The sequence below is a fragment of the Phaseolus vulgaris genome, chromosome 1, assembly GCF_051622355.1.
Source record: "Phaseolus vulgaris cultivar YP4 chromosome 1, ASM5162235v1, whole genome shotgun sequence".
Lineage (NCBI taxonomy): Eukaryota > Viridiplantae > Streptophyta > Magnoliopsida > Fabales > Fabaceae > Phaseolus > Phaseolus vulgaris.
The window spans coordinates 4461379-4476033 of NC_143498.1; the positions used below are offsets into that span (position 1 = coordinate 4461379).

A 14655-nucleotide genomic window follows, 5' to 3' on the forward strand; every position below is an offset into this window, starting at 1 on the left:
ACTTTAATTGAACTTTAATTTAATGCAAATAAAATTACATTAAAACATAATAAAATTTCATTAAAACTTTAATTAAACTTTAATTTAATGAACATAATCATTAAAACTTTAATTAAATTTTAATATAATTCAAATTGAATTAATTAAGAATAATAACATAAAAAAATTTGAATTAAAACTTTAATTAAACATTAATCAAAATAAAATAAATAAAAATAAAAATAAAGAAACATGATGTTAGGTGCAGAGAATTACTCGTGGTCCACTATTTTTTTATTTTTTTATATATTGTTTCATTATTTTATATTATAATACAATTCCCTTATTTTATATTATAATACAATTCCCTTTCATGAAACCCTAAAAACCAATCACAGCCACCACCTTTCACTTTATCATGAAATCCTAAAAACCAATCACAATCACCATGCATCATGCGGCAACTACCAGCCAAGGACCACCGCGCGTTGCCGGCCTTTATGCGAACGCTCGCGCCGAACCACCGCGCGACGCAGTCGCTCTTTCTCTCCAACCCCGACGCCACTGCGCGCGAACAAGGTCCAGCGACCATCGCTCGCGCTGCGCAACCACTGCGTCGCCGCGCCCCACCGCGTGAACCATCGCTGGGCGCGGAGGTCAGAAAACGAAGATATGCCGCAAGCGCAACGGCACTGAGTGTGCCACCATGCCGCCACCGCACCGAGTGTGCCACTATGCCGCTGCAGTTATGGGTGGTGACGAAAAAACACAGGATTACAGCGGCGAAGGCTTGCGGTCCCACTTATAGGTTCATAGGGTTTTACGCCGTTAATGACGTTGATGCATAAACCCTAATTTTAAAATTAGGGTTCTTCAATTGGGATTAATTAAAATTAGGGTTCTCTAATATTGATGGCTTAGGACAATTAGGGAATTATTATAGAGGAATGAAAACCTTAATTTATAAACCCTAATTAGGATTCTTAAAAATTGGGAATATCTTTAAAATTAGGGTTCTTTAAATTTTGGAGAAGCGTTAATGGAGAATCACAAAAATGAGCAACGAGGCTCTGATACAATAATGTGTTCACATATAGATCTTATCATATCATGATTCTCACACAAAACATAAAAGTGATCCTAATTGAGCAGTTACTTTATCTCCTCTATCCCAATCTATCTCTTGCAATTCCGTTCTTGTCACACACTTTCGTGATGGTTAACAGTGAGACAACTATTATTTGCAGAGACAGAACCTTATAGCCTTTAGTACCCAATCTCCATCATATGTAGGTTTTCATTAGGTATATCATCATATATATATATATATATATATATATATATATATTTCTCACATTAACCAATGGGCCTTTATTCTATTATTATTATTATTAAATCATATTTGGGCCCAAAGCCCAAACTCTAAGTCATGTGAGTCACTTTATAGAAATTAATTTACATAATTTCTTACACGTACATCATCTTGTCTTCTTTGTTGGTCATCTTTGTTTGTAAGGCTTCTTCCAAGACTTTTTGCTTCTTTTTCTTCTTTCGTTGTTCATGTGCTTCAAGAGAACCCGAAAGATCATCAATGGTCATCTCTTCCAAATTTCTTGACTCCTCGATTGCACATATAACATTTTCAAAGTTATCGGTCAATGACCAAAGAATTTTTCCCATGACCCTTGCATCCATGAGAGTCTCTCCATTGCGTTTTAGTTAATTGGCTACCGTTTGTACACGAGTGATGTAACTAGATACTTCTTCTGAATCCTTCATCTTCGTGGTCTCCAACTCACCGCGTAGAGTTTGAAAATGCATTTGTTTAACTCAGATTGCGCTGCTTTCTTTGAAGTGGATGCACCAACAATCTTCTCAGAGATTGCCTCATCAACAACTCGATACAACATGTACAAATTTGCCTTATCTTTCGATCATGTCTCTTTCAACACTTTGTTTTGGGTCGCCGAGTAACCAATGGTGTTTTCTCTGGTTCTTCAAAACCTTTTTGAACCACCTTTTAAAAATCTTGTCATCTTTGTTAGTAGGGGCAGGGACAAATTATTGGTTATAGTGACCCTAACTCAGATACCAATTTGTGAAAAAAGAATATAACTTTTATTTTGCTGCTACTTTTCAAATGAGAATACAATCTCGGTACATAGTCTCAAAATAGACTTCTCAAATTCTACATCCTCTCTTATAAAAGCTATATTATAAATTGCATTTAAGATCATAGTATAAATGACATTCAAAACTAGAATTAAAGCTAATAATTATTGACTATTCAAATTTTAAAATAAAAATAATGACAACTTTGAGTTTAATGCTAACAAAATACTAAATAGGAAAAAAAATTCTGATGTTAATAATAGTTCTAGTTGTTTCAAATAATATTGTCTTCAAGAAAGTATATTTTGGTCTTATAAAAGAAAAATATATACAATAAAAAAGTGTTAGGTTCTTTAAGGGAGACAACTAAGAGAGATCGTAACAACAAATAGTGAACAAGAGACTAAGACATCATCTTCCATTAAATTTTTTTAAGATAATAGATTTATGGTTTCTTTTAGTTATATATATTTTTATGAAACTTTTAACTCACCTTGAATTTCTAACAACCTCTTCCCCAAGTGAGTCTTTTCTGCGTTAGAACACCTCTCTCAAGTGAAAGCATATTTAAGCATGAAGATAGTAACGATAACCCTTCAAAGAATCTTCAAACTTTAAAATTCTTCATCTACTTTATTGTATACTCGTCTGAACTGTCACCAAGGTGAATCTAACTCTAATACTATCTTTAGATTCTTCGAAAGAAGACACCAAGAAGATTTAGCACTTGGATAAAACTTAAATTTACAAACACCATCATTAATCTAAAATCTTAAGGCAACAAGTTTATGGATTCTTCTCCTTATATATTATCCATTTTACTCATTTTTATGCAATGTAAATTTTTTTTCAACTGACATTGAATTCTTAACAAACGAATTTTAACAGAAAAAGTTATATGACCAAATTGTATAAATGATAATAGATTTTTCGAATAAGCACCACAACCTGTAACATAATTAAATTTGTGAAAGTGATGTCAACACAGTAGAGTGAAGTTAGGACACTGCAGCACCACCAAAATATCCCATCATTCTGTTGATATTAGATTTCTTTTATCAAATAAGCACCACAATTTATGGCAAATTAATTAAATTCTTCAAAAAAGAGTATGGTTGTGAAAGCTGTTTCAGCACTGCATATTGAAGTTAGGACATAGCATCACCATACACTTCCCATCATTCCTTTGGTTTTCAAAGTAAAGTTATCCTGTTATGAATCAAGTTGGCCAAACTTTTAGCATTTGACTTTAGTCTTTAGGAGCATCTATGAGCACAGACGTACCAAATACAAATACCAACCAACTCAATAGAGAGTCTACACGTGTACAGCTTGACTTAAATGTAATGAATGGTTGTACATCAGACTCCCAACTAATGGGAAAAGAAAGATAGATGTACGAAAACCTTGCAAGTTGTGAGGTTGTTTTCGGGTTTAAAGTATCAATATGTGATGTCTGGTAACAAGACAGATACCTCATTGTAGCACCACTACTCACCAATCCTTAATCCTTATCCTTAATTACATACTGATGAATTTGTTAATTTCTAATAAATTTAGTTGTTCTTTCAGGTTTGTGATAGATGTATGTCGGGGGCTGAAAGAGAAAAAGTCATACATGGTATTGGAGTTTCTGCATTAAGTGATATCATCAGTGAGGTATTGGAATCCTCACTGAAATGTTGCTTTCATGTTGAAAGTTGTTTTTTTTCTTTCTTTTAGTTGATCTTTCAGTGAAATATCATGGTCGTTTGGAGGCTGAAAAACAATTTAAGAACATCTACTAATGAAATTTTGGTTGGTACTTGAATGTGCCGAGTTTCCCTTCCCCACATGACTCTGAACTGTTCGTCTGTTCTCCTTATTCACTCATATTGATAATTCTAATGACTCTGAACTGTTCGTCTGTTCTCCTTATTCACTCATATTGATAATTCTAGACACTTTCTTTTCTTTTAATTGTATTTATTGCTTGTAATAATTCGATTATGGATATGGTGGTTTCAATGCTATATAGAAAACATTTTAAAAGAAAGGGAAGAGTAAGAATAATTCAAATAGTTTCACATATCCAATGCTCTTGAATACTGCACCAATATGTGTCAATAATGTATCCAAATCTATTGCTAACTTGAATCTCTAATTAATGGATTTGGTGTTTTTTAATTGTTTTCAGTGTTCTTTTCTGATTTGTCCAATTTGATACACATGTCGTAAACTTGTATAATCAAATGTGAAAATCACAGGTGGATACTATACAGTCTTGTGGAGGTCAGAAGACTGTTGATGGTAGCCGATTTCGGACAAGGGGTGGTGTATTGTGGAGCATCATTAAGGTTCGAGAACCAAATGCTTACAAAGAGATCATGAAAAAAGCAAAGGAGTTTGAGGACCCTTCTGTTTTCAGTGTTAAAACACTTTACATATTTGTGTTCCTTGTATTGAATAAAACAGTGAAGTTTGTTTTGGTTTTGGATGTATATGTACCTATTATCTGGGATAGCAAGAAGCAGCCCCCAGTTAGTGTTAGAGTTGTGTTGTTTTCCTCTTAAACAAGTGTTATGAATTTGTGTCAGAACCAAGATTACTCGTATAATTATTTCCTCTGTAATAAGTAGTTTCTCGTCATTGTTTATAATAATGCACAAGCAGTTCAGTCAGCCAAATGTTAAGCAGCCACCACTGCAAAAGAAAGAGGATTCTTCTCAAGAGGAGTCCTCTACATTTGGTTGCAGGCATCAGGCAAGATAAACCTGAACCATCAGGTGAAGCGAATCGTAGTCAACGTGATAAAACCGACTTATATATTATGAAATATTCTAATCTTTAATCAATGTACGATCTTGTGCGATCTTCTTGTGCGATCTTCAACAGGTGAAGCGAATCTAACTCTGTTCATGGCAGATTAAGGATACCAATCTCTTATGATGATGACTTGCTCGATTTAAGCATGCATAACAATCCAACCTTCATTCCATTGTCATTTTAAGTGCATTAAAAGTCTTTGCTATGTAAATACCCTATCGTCTTACTATCATATTGATCCTTCAGTTATGAAGTATTATATTTTGATGAACTTGTACAGTAATTTTTATTTTTTAGTGACTAATCGGTATTCACAATAAATTATTTAAATTAATGTTAAACATCAGTTAACTTGTATTTGATAAATATTTGGTTTCAAGTTGATTTGATTCAGAATTCAAAATTAACTGTGAAATAAAGCAATTTTTGTGTTTGATTATAAATTTTATACTATCATTACTTTTCTTAAAAAATGAGACATCTAAAGCATAAGATATATCTAATTTAAAAAAATACACAAAACATCACTTAAACACTTGCAATATCTAGCAGTGATTGAAGTAATTTTCCTCTTTCTCAGTTTCTTTCCCCTGCTAACATCTAGTTTTCAATGAACATCATTGTGGCCTTTTCACAAAGCATGATTTAAGGAAAAAGGTGTCTAGAATATTAGTGAAGGAACACTATGAAAGTTAGTTTTGAAAAGGCTGAAGTTGTGGTTTCTGGTGCAGGAAGAGACAAGCCACCGTGCAGTCATCTGCCATATAGGAAGGAAACTTGTCTTTCCATGCAGTAGTGGCTGCTTCCACCACTGCTCTTGCTGCAACCTCTTCACTCTCTGCACTCCACACAATTGATGCAACCTCATTGTTGTTAAGTACATCCCACACCTATAAGCAAGAAAAACAAACAAAAAAGTCCTTAGAGAATGCTTGTGCAAAAATACACTCCACTAGCTAATTCCACACAATAACAGGGATCAATTTCTAATCAGAAAATTGTATAACAATTTATACCACTAACAAATGTAAATTTAAAATGTAATAAATGATGTAATGGAAAGAGATAAACACTCCAAAAACATTGTAGAAATTGTTGTGAGAATTTTAATATGTATTAGGTAACCTTTTTGAAAAGTTAGTAAACATTTTTTAACACAATCTATTGGAAAATTTTACTGATATAACAAACTGTACAACAATTTATTTAAGAGAGATAAACTTGAGTTGAGATATAATAAATGATGTGTTTAAAGGTAAATACAAATGAATGATGTACAAAATAATTGAATGTGAATCACATCTTCCTTGACTTTGATTAGAATTATTAAAATCACAACATATACTGTGAGTCTCATTTCTTATCTAAATAATCTAATAAATACATTACATTAATCACTATTGAAATTTCGTAAAATTACACAAATTCTTTTTTTTTCTATTAATTCCAGTAATATTTCTTATAGGAATAGTATAATATTTTCCAAACAATTAAGAGTTAGTGTAATGCACAAAAAATGTTAACATGATAATTTTTAAAGCACTGAAGAGGATTAGTATAAAGAACATTTTACAAAATAATTAATATGATTTACTCTGATAAATTGTGTGTTGCTAACTATTATCTCTTTTTCTTTTGAATCTTGCATGCAAACATAACACTCTGTTATGCAAGTATCACGTACCCCATCACTAGCAAGAACAATAAATTGGTCACTTGATGTTAGAGAGTGATAAGAAATATCTGGAACAGCAATAACACCATGATTCTTGAGCAAGAAATCTCCAAAAGATCGAGACATGGCTAGGCCAGGGGAGTTATCATTGTTTGGAATCCACACTCTCTGGATTTCTGGTTCTTCCTTCGATGCACACACACAACCATTGCACCTTCTTATTCTTTCTGCTTCTCCTGCATTCCAATTTGTTTCCAAATAAATTTACTTGGTTTGAATAGTTTTACATGCAAAAAACTTTAATTTATTCTTAAAGCTACCATGCATTGTTACTTGTATAAACCAGAAATTTCTCCCAGTGATATCAATTCTAACAATAGTGATATTAAACATTAACTTACTTTGTGTTACCATCAAGTGATATTAGTGCAAGCATTGCAGGTTTAGACCTTAAGAAGAAAAGTTGTGTCCTAAAAGAAGAATCTGCAAGGTTTATAGTTTATAAGAAGAATCTTACGAGGTAATTCAGGCTTCAAATCTGTGGTTAACTGAGTGGCAATGAGTTTTTCATCACATATTGTTCCCATCACTGCTCTTGAGTCACCCAGATTTGCTATGACAAGACCTTCACCCTGTGTATTGTTGTTGTTACATTATGTTCTTTTCACAATAAATATGAAAACTAATAGGAAGCTTTATTAAGGAGGTGTAGTGATTTTGTTTCATTTTTGGAATTGCTCATTTCTCCTATTGTTTCATTTTTGGAATTGCTCATTTCTCCTAGAATTCATTAAATCTAGATAGTAGAAACTAGATAATATATCATTAGTTTACTAAAACTCTGAGTTTTACTAGTGTGTTCAAAAGCAAGTTATTATATAGAAGATGAGTTTCTAGCAATTTTTCTTACCTGTTTTATGATAACTACAGCAGTGGTTCCACTGCAAGAGCAATCTAGATTATGTTGAAGCTTGACCTCTTTTTCCATCACCTTGAAAGCACTAACAATTGCTTCTTTCCATTTCTGAAAGTTGTTTGCAGCTGAGTCCTTTTTCATTGTGCCAACATGGTTTTTTGAGGTGGTGTTGTAATAACCATTTTCTATAGCATCAATCTTTTCAAGAACATTCTTTTGGTCCAGTATGAGGGAAGATAATCGACTGCTTACCATTTTGCTCACTCTGTGTCCATTCCCTCCATGACCATCATAAACACCACAATATGTTCCATCTTCCATTCCATAATCCTTTTTTTTTTTTGAGAAAAAGCACATGAAAATGATTATGTGCTCCACAAATCTTAATTAGATACAAAACGAATGACTGACAAAGCAAGAGAAAACAGTTTATAACCATATGATCATGTGCAGTAAATCTGTTGATTTTTCATCATAGTTACCTTGAAAATCATGATTTTTCTATCACAGATTGTAAAACTGTTTTAAATGCATAGTCATTAAACATATAAAGCAAAAAGTAAAAGGTTTGTTAGCTTTTTAAGGATTATTACTTAAGATTTACAACATAAAGAATGCAACAAAGATTAGTCTATATGATCAAACGTTTACCTACCTATGATTTACAAGCAAATGATAAATTTCAGTATAAATCTTCATTAATGTTGATGATTTTCTTTGGCCTTACAGAGTAGCATGTTTTCTCTCAATCTAAGTGTTTTTTTTTATTTAAGAAATACATGAGTTGTCCCATGTGATTTTAGCCTATATCTTTGATATGCATAACTGCCTGAGAAATGAAAAATCAAAACAAAATTCAGTGGTTTGTCTGATGTTTTAAACAGTGAAACTGTAAAAGAAACCTGGTGAATGGAGGCAGCATCTTGGTTGAGTCCTTTGGTACCCTGTTTGGAGTAAACAGAGAAAAGTCTCTGACTCCCATTTGGGACCTTCTTCCTTTCTTCAAATATTGTCACATTCTCATCATCATCATCATCTTTTTCTGAAACTGATATGCAGATACCCATTTCACTGATCCTTCAATTTTATCAATACAGTGAAATTACTGCACCCAAATATATAACAAATCTATGGTAGCTAGTGGTAATTAATAATAATAAAATAGATAAAGATCTTTGGTGGCTAGTGGAGATACTTAAAAGCTAGGGCATACTTAAAAGGGTATGACTTTCCAAACCAATGCTCAAAAGGGTATGACTTTCCATTTTAAACAATGCATCATTTTGTAATATTGATGTTAGCATTTGGGTATATTTGTTCTACAAAATAAATAGACAATTTTTATAAGTTCTTATTCGGTTATAGGTTTCTGCATAAACAAATAGATGCGCGAGTCCGTCAAACTTTTCTAAAGTAAACTACTTTTATAAAATTATATGATTTTTCCCCTTCATTTTGTTAAACTAAAATCTATCCCTTATATGCCATGGGAAGGTTACAATTCTGAAGATGCTGTACTCATTAGTGAGCGCCTGGTTTATGAAGATATTTTTACTTTTTTTCACATACTAAAACATAACATTTTTTTTATTTTTAATTTATGTATAATAAAAAACATTATGTTAAACGAGTTAGACTTTAATTGGTGAGTAAAAATATTGTTACGCGATATTACCAACAAAATGATAAATTGTAGAAGATTTTAAGGATGTTTGAAGAGTGTTTAGGAGCATTCACATAATAGTATTGAATTTTTTGTAGAATTGTAAAATTAACTATCATGATTTTTTTTCATAAAATTAAATTTTTATTTAAATTACTTTTAAAGTGAAATAATTTATGTTAGAATATTTCAAGTTTGACTAAAAAACAATTTTACTATTTTCTGTCCTAAAACCGAATAATTTAGACAATTTTACTAATATAGTGAACCTAATTTCTCTAAACCTAATAGTAAACCTAATTTCTCCAAACCTAATATAATTTGTTTGAGAACGCAAGTTGACATTAGAAAGATGCTATAAACAAAACAAAATGAAAGTTAATGTTGCTGTCTTCATTGCTTGATAATAACAATTAGGGACAGAATTGAATACGTAAGCCATTTATAAAAATCAACAAAAAAAATATCAATCAACACATTTTTTTAATAATCTTCTTAAGCATGTATGAAGGGAAAGAGATCAGATCACAACTTGATGGGAATGAACAAGAATGGCCAAATTATTTAAATTCTTAATCTCCTACTAGGCCTGAGGCAGGAGTCAAATAATATTTTATCTTTTTACTCTTATCTTCATATATTAAAAACAGAATACAAAATTAGTTTTTTCTTTAAAAATTGGACACTATCAGCAAGGCAAACAACTTGCATATTCTGCATCATTCTAGATATACTTGTATGAATTGATCCATTTCAAGGGAAGAACTTTGAATTGCGTGAAAGGACAAACACCTCTTATCAATCTCCATGATAAGCTCAAGTGATAAGTGTGATATAAAATTAGACAGAGAAAAAGAAAGGTTCACATTATGTCATGCCCAACGTTATATAAAAAATATATTGGGCAAATGATATAGGGAATATACAAGTAAATAAAATTAGAACATATCAAACAGATAATAAACAAGAACAATCACTACAATATGCACAACTATATTTCTATGTTCTTCATAATCTTAAACAACATTCCCAAGGACAGTCCTTTGCATGTCCTTTGCATTTTTGAGAAAATGGTTGGATTTCTCATTCTAAATCTCTATCTGAAGCCCCATTTTCATCAGCAGAATCAATCCTTCAGAAGGATTTTGAGAGAGTTATTAAGTTTTTGAAAGTGACATGTCTTCCAATGAAAGACAATGTCCAGAAATGATCTTCATTTTCCTCCCCTTTTGGCTTTCAGACTATACCTGAACAAATGCATCAGTTAAAACAAGCTGAATGGATTTGAAGGATAAACTATAATCACAAGAAAATATAATAATGCATTGCTCAGATTTTCGTAATACTTTCATTAAAAAACTAACTCTTCACTAAATGAATATAAATATTAAAATAGATGAGATCACATAATTGTGAATTCAAATATACACCAGCATAAATTGTGGCTACTTTCAGAGAGGGCATGATCCAAACAGGTTGCAAAAGAATAAAATAATTTGACTAGTATCAATACCAAGTTTATAATTTACAACATGATGAACCAACCGTGATACTATCATTAATTATTAATATTAATCATTATCCATAAAATTTAAAGAATATTTTTTTCATATTTATTACTTCACAAGCAATATTTAACAGAATGAGGTTCTTTTCTTTCTCTCAAACTATGCTATACATTTACAATGTATAAAATAGTGTTGTGAAAGTTTTAAATATTAGATTCAATACTTTAAAATAACATTATATTTCACTTGTTTTATAATGTTAAGATAAGTGTATTGAGTTAATAAAAGTGTCTCATAATCTCTTGATTGGGTCAGATTTTGATTGGGGGAAAAAAGAAAGCATTGTTAAAAAGGAATAGCTGAAATTCAAGAACATATAGCTGCTTGAAATTTGAAGGAACCACAAAAAAAGTTCCCTCAATCGTGAATCAATAGCCGATTATATATAGGCACCATGCAAAAGGTTGTTTGTTTTGAGATTCAGCAACAAACACCCGTGTCTGACTTAAGTGCCAACAACAATTGACAAAAACAAAAACAAAAAATTTGACCAGAATTTTGTGTCTTGAAACAAAAGGGGTTGTTTTCAAGGATCTTCATCTGGTGTTTTCATCTTGGCTCTAAGCGGCAGTCAGGTAACTATTGTAGAAGCCCCTGCTGTTGACTCTTAATATAGAGCCTTAACCATTTTCTCTTCCTAATTCTTATTCGCATTGCTATAACTAGGGTTACTTCCATGACAAAAAAAATACTCAATAACACAAAAACACCTGCATTGATAGAAATTTTACTAAACTTTTGGATTGGAGAGGAAAAAAGAGAAGAAAAACTCACCTCACTGATTGAACAAATTGTGTCAGTGCCATCAAAAGCTGATGGTGAAATTGGTGTGGCCACAGCTGTATATATATATATATGTAAATACTTGTGCTGTAAACCCTAATGTTCGTTTCGGCGTGAAATTTGCGAAAGACCGTTCAAAAGATCCGAATAGTTTGGGCCAGCTAACTTTCTCGGCCTGCGATTTGGATTCTGTTTAGGATATTACTTTCTGCACCCAATCAATTGCTTCCTGCACCCGCCAAACTTGGTAAAATCCCATTATGCCCTTGTCTTCTTTATTTTGAAAAATGGTGTAGGATGCACAGAAATGCGTTACGAATATCATTATCTGAAATTTGATTTTATATTTTGGATGTACATATCTGGAATAGTTAACTATGTTCCCGATGTGGGCATGCGGAAGTATATTTTTTGACTTATGGATTTTTATATCCGAAAGCTAAGTGATATTTCTTTTTTCAACTACCTCATAGAAGAAATGCGAACGTAAGAATGACAAGACGACAATGCCCGCTGCGTTCAGTGCAAAAACGAAGGTCGCAGTGGTGGCTGCTCCGTGAAAGCAAAAATGAGGGGGTGTTGTGATTGGGTGCTCCCTTAACCTAATTGTAAATAAAAAACATTCCCTGGATAAGCTTCGCGACCTGGTGGTCTTCGTAATAGAAGAGACATTTACCGATAAGCCTGTGATTGTTTGGAGAGATCGTCATAAATGATTAAATTTCATTAAGGGTATTTTTGTATTTTTGCAAATTTTATTAAGAGTATTTTAGTATTTTTGCAAACTTGGGTCAGGGAGAATGAGCCTTCTGTTTAAGGCAGTTCGGGCCTTTTGCATCACAAATTAAGCTTTTGGAATTTGATTTCATTAGGTTTTGAAACTAAGAAAAAACAATTTTTCTTGATTTTTCTATCGCTAGAATGACGTTTTAGGTATTTAAAAAATACCAATATTTTATTTTAAAATAAACATATATTTTCATCCTTAAAAGATTTAGGAAGTATTATATAGAGTTTGATATGGTAAACAATAGTTTTCATACATCATGTTATCTGAAACATTTATATTCCATTTCTACCCTTAACTATTCTTTATTATTAAAAGAGGTATATATGTAGGATTAATCTAACAAGCATCTAAGAGATGAAAATAATTACCAGCGAAAATAATGTGTTTTTAAGATAATTTTTAAATGTGTTAATTATTTTAAATTAATGAGTATTTAATTTAAGTTTACATCGAGCAATGTATAGTTTAGTGTTATTATATATAAATTATAAATAATAATTCGACAACATCATTTACAAGAAAATAGCACATAAATAACCTTATCCAACACCGTCAAAATATTAAATATTTTATGTATGAAAATTATTATAACAACAAGTTTTTTTTTTCTTGTAGTAATATAATAAAAGTTAAATTTATAGTCAAATGATATTAAAAAATATTGATTTAGATATAAATACATATAATAAAAGTTGTAATCTAGTTATATAAAGGATTGTAAATATATCATTATTATCATAAAGCAGAACATAAACAACAATTCAACAAGGTTCGTACCAAGAATAGCATTAAAAGATGTGATCATAAAGCAGTTCAATGCCATTAAACAGTCTTCAAAAGATGGCGTGAAGCAATACTTGAAACCCTAAAATTAACACGCCCTCGAATTCATCACTTCTCATCCAAAACCTCTTTCGAAAATCGATATTCATTGTACTGTGAATGATATCAGTCTAAAACTTAGTGGGACAAGGAGATAATTACAACATGCAGAAAACATCAACATTAAACATATATAACATGCCAAAAAAACAAGCAGAAAACATCAACATTAAAAAGTGAAAAGAACATCTAAAGCAGCTCTGCCTTCCAACACTGCTTGCTTCTTCTCAAGAACATGCGCGAGCTCAATTCACACCGTGTGATATGGCAGGACAAAGAATCCACCTTCGAACGGAGGGTCTCAATGTCCTCTCTCAGACGAGCTTCAGAGTCCTCCAAGTTTTTCAGCGAGCCATGAGAAACGTCATAAGAAGAAGAAGAAGTAAAGCAAGGGAACAAACGGCGTTCGATAGAATCCAACAACGTGCTCCTTAAGAAGAAGTGGCGAAGATCATCCAAGTGCTCCGAAAGCAGATAACTTCTTGAGTCCAAGAGTTCCAACATTGTGTGGTCACGGAGAAGACGAATGAGATCGGCCAAACGACCATAGGCGAAACCCTTGGTCTTCAAGGAAAATGCTTGGCCGAGCAAATACGCTTCACGGTGCTTCGAGAAGAAGTTGCATAGCAAAAGCGCGTCTTCTTTGGATAAGAAGTTTAAAAAGACCAAGAATTTGAGGTTTTTGTGGTTGTTCAACGTTTTTTCTTCTTCTTTCTCGTCTCGTTTGCGTTTGACGACCTTGATGTCACCGTCCTCTGAGTATTCCTCAGCCATTTTTGGAGAAAAGAAGAGAAGAAGAAGAGCTTTTTCTTAACACCATGTTTGTGTTGTATATATATATAGTGTTGGAAGTTGGAAGATGTTTGGCCACCACCTTGCCTTTTCGTTTCAGCTTCCCAATCAACATGCATGATGATCAGATAGATACGGATCTTTTGAAATTATAACTAGCAGATCACAGATATTCTATAATTTTTTTTTACAATAATTAAAAACTATAATTATAAGTGAGAATAAGAAGCATAAATTATATAATTAAACATTCAATTAAATTAAATAAATAACAAATGATAACTAATGCATAATGCATAAATGAATTTTGTTTATAAATAAATAAATTAAATAATATAAAATTATGAATTATATATTTTGTTCCAGTTCCTATCTACACTAATAGTATTACCTAAAAATTTAATAATTAATTAGATACTATTTTAAAAGTTATTTATCAATAATCAAAATTAATTTAAATATTAGTAATTTTATATGTAAAATTATTTTATTTAATGTTTTTTTAATAGAAAATTAGTACTAACAAATTTATCTTAGAACCCAGTTTAATAATATAATGTATATATTAAAATTTTAAACTAAAAAATAAAGTACATATTAATAAAATATTATTATTATTTTGAGTATGAAAATCCATCCTAATTAAAAACAACCATGTTGTAATTACAATTCGAGTAATATAATATATTG

General features: G+C 31.6%; 1 protein-coding gene, 1 long non-coding RNA gene and 1 other non-coding gene across 3 annotated transcripts; 1 reads left to right on the forward strand and 2 right to left on the reverse strand.

Moving 5' to 3' along the window:
• The first annotated feature begins 3257 nt into the window (after positions 1 to 3257).
• On the forward strand, positions 3258 to 5080 carry LOC137816608 (uncharacterized). The gene is made up of 4 exons (XR_016521065.1): positions 3258 to 3750; positions 4338 to 4490; positions 4741 to 4872; positions 4981 to 5080. It is a non-coding gene; the product is annotated as an uncharacterized LOC137816608 (transcript).
• Positions 5081 to 5319: 239 nt separating this feature from the next.
• LOC137816609 (putative protein phosphatase 2C 72) lies at positions 5320 to 8975 on the reverse strand. Its single transcript, XM_090298394.1, has 5 exons — positions 8390 to 8975; positions 7482 to 7817; positions 7089 to 7203; positions 6581 to 6807; positions 5320 to 5786 (listed from the first exon to the last, which is right to left on the reverse strand). The coding sequence occupies exons 1-5, from the start codon at positions 8552 to 8554 to the stop codon at positions 5589 to 5591; spliced, it is 1041 nt and encodes a 346-aa protein (XP_090154520.1). The 5' UTR covers positions 8555 to 8975; the 3' UTR covers positions 5320 to 5588.
• A 1015-nt stretch (positions 8976 to 9990) lies between these two features.
• On the reverse strand, positions 9991 to 11617 carry LOC150029464 (uncharacterized). The gene is made up of 2 exons (XR_016518539.1): positions 11493 to 11617; positions 9991 to 10397 (listed from the first exon to the last, which is right to left on the reverse strand). It is a non-coding gene; the product is annotated as an uncharacterized LOC150029464 (long non-coding RNA).
• Between the last annotated feature and the right edge of the window lie 3038 nt (positions 11618 to 14655).

Excerpts from the sequence above, each read along its gene's own strand:
- LOC137816609 (XM_090298394.1), bottom strand. The coding sequence starts at position 8,554 with ATGGGTATCTGCATATCAGTTTCAGAAAAAGATGATGATGATGATGAG. Across the intron at positions 7,818-8,389 it reads ATGCTGCCTCCATTCACCAG|GATTATGGAATGGAAGATGG; the intron begins GTTTCTTTTACA and ends AAAAAAAAAAAG. Across the intron at positions 6,808-7,088 it reads TTTGAAGCCTGAATTACCTC|GAGAAGCAGAAAGAATAAGA; the intron begins GTAAGATTCTTC and ends ATTGGAATGCAG.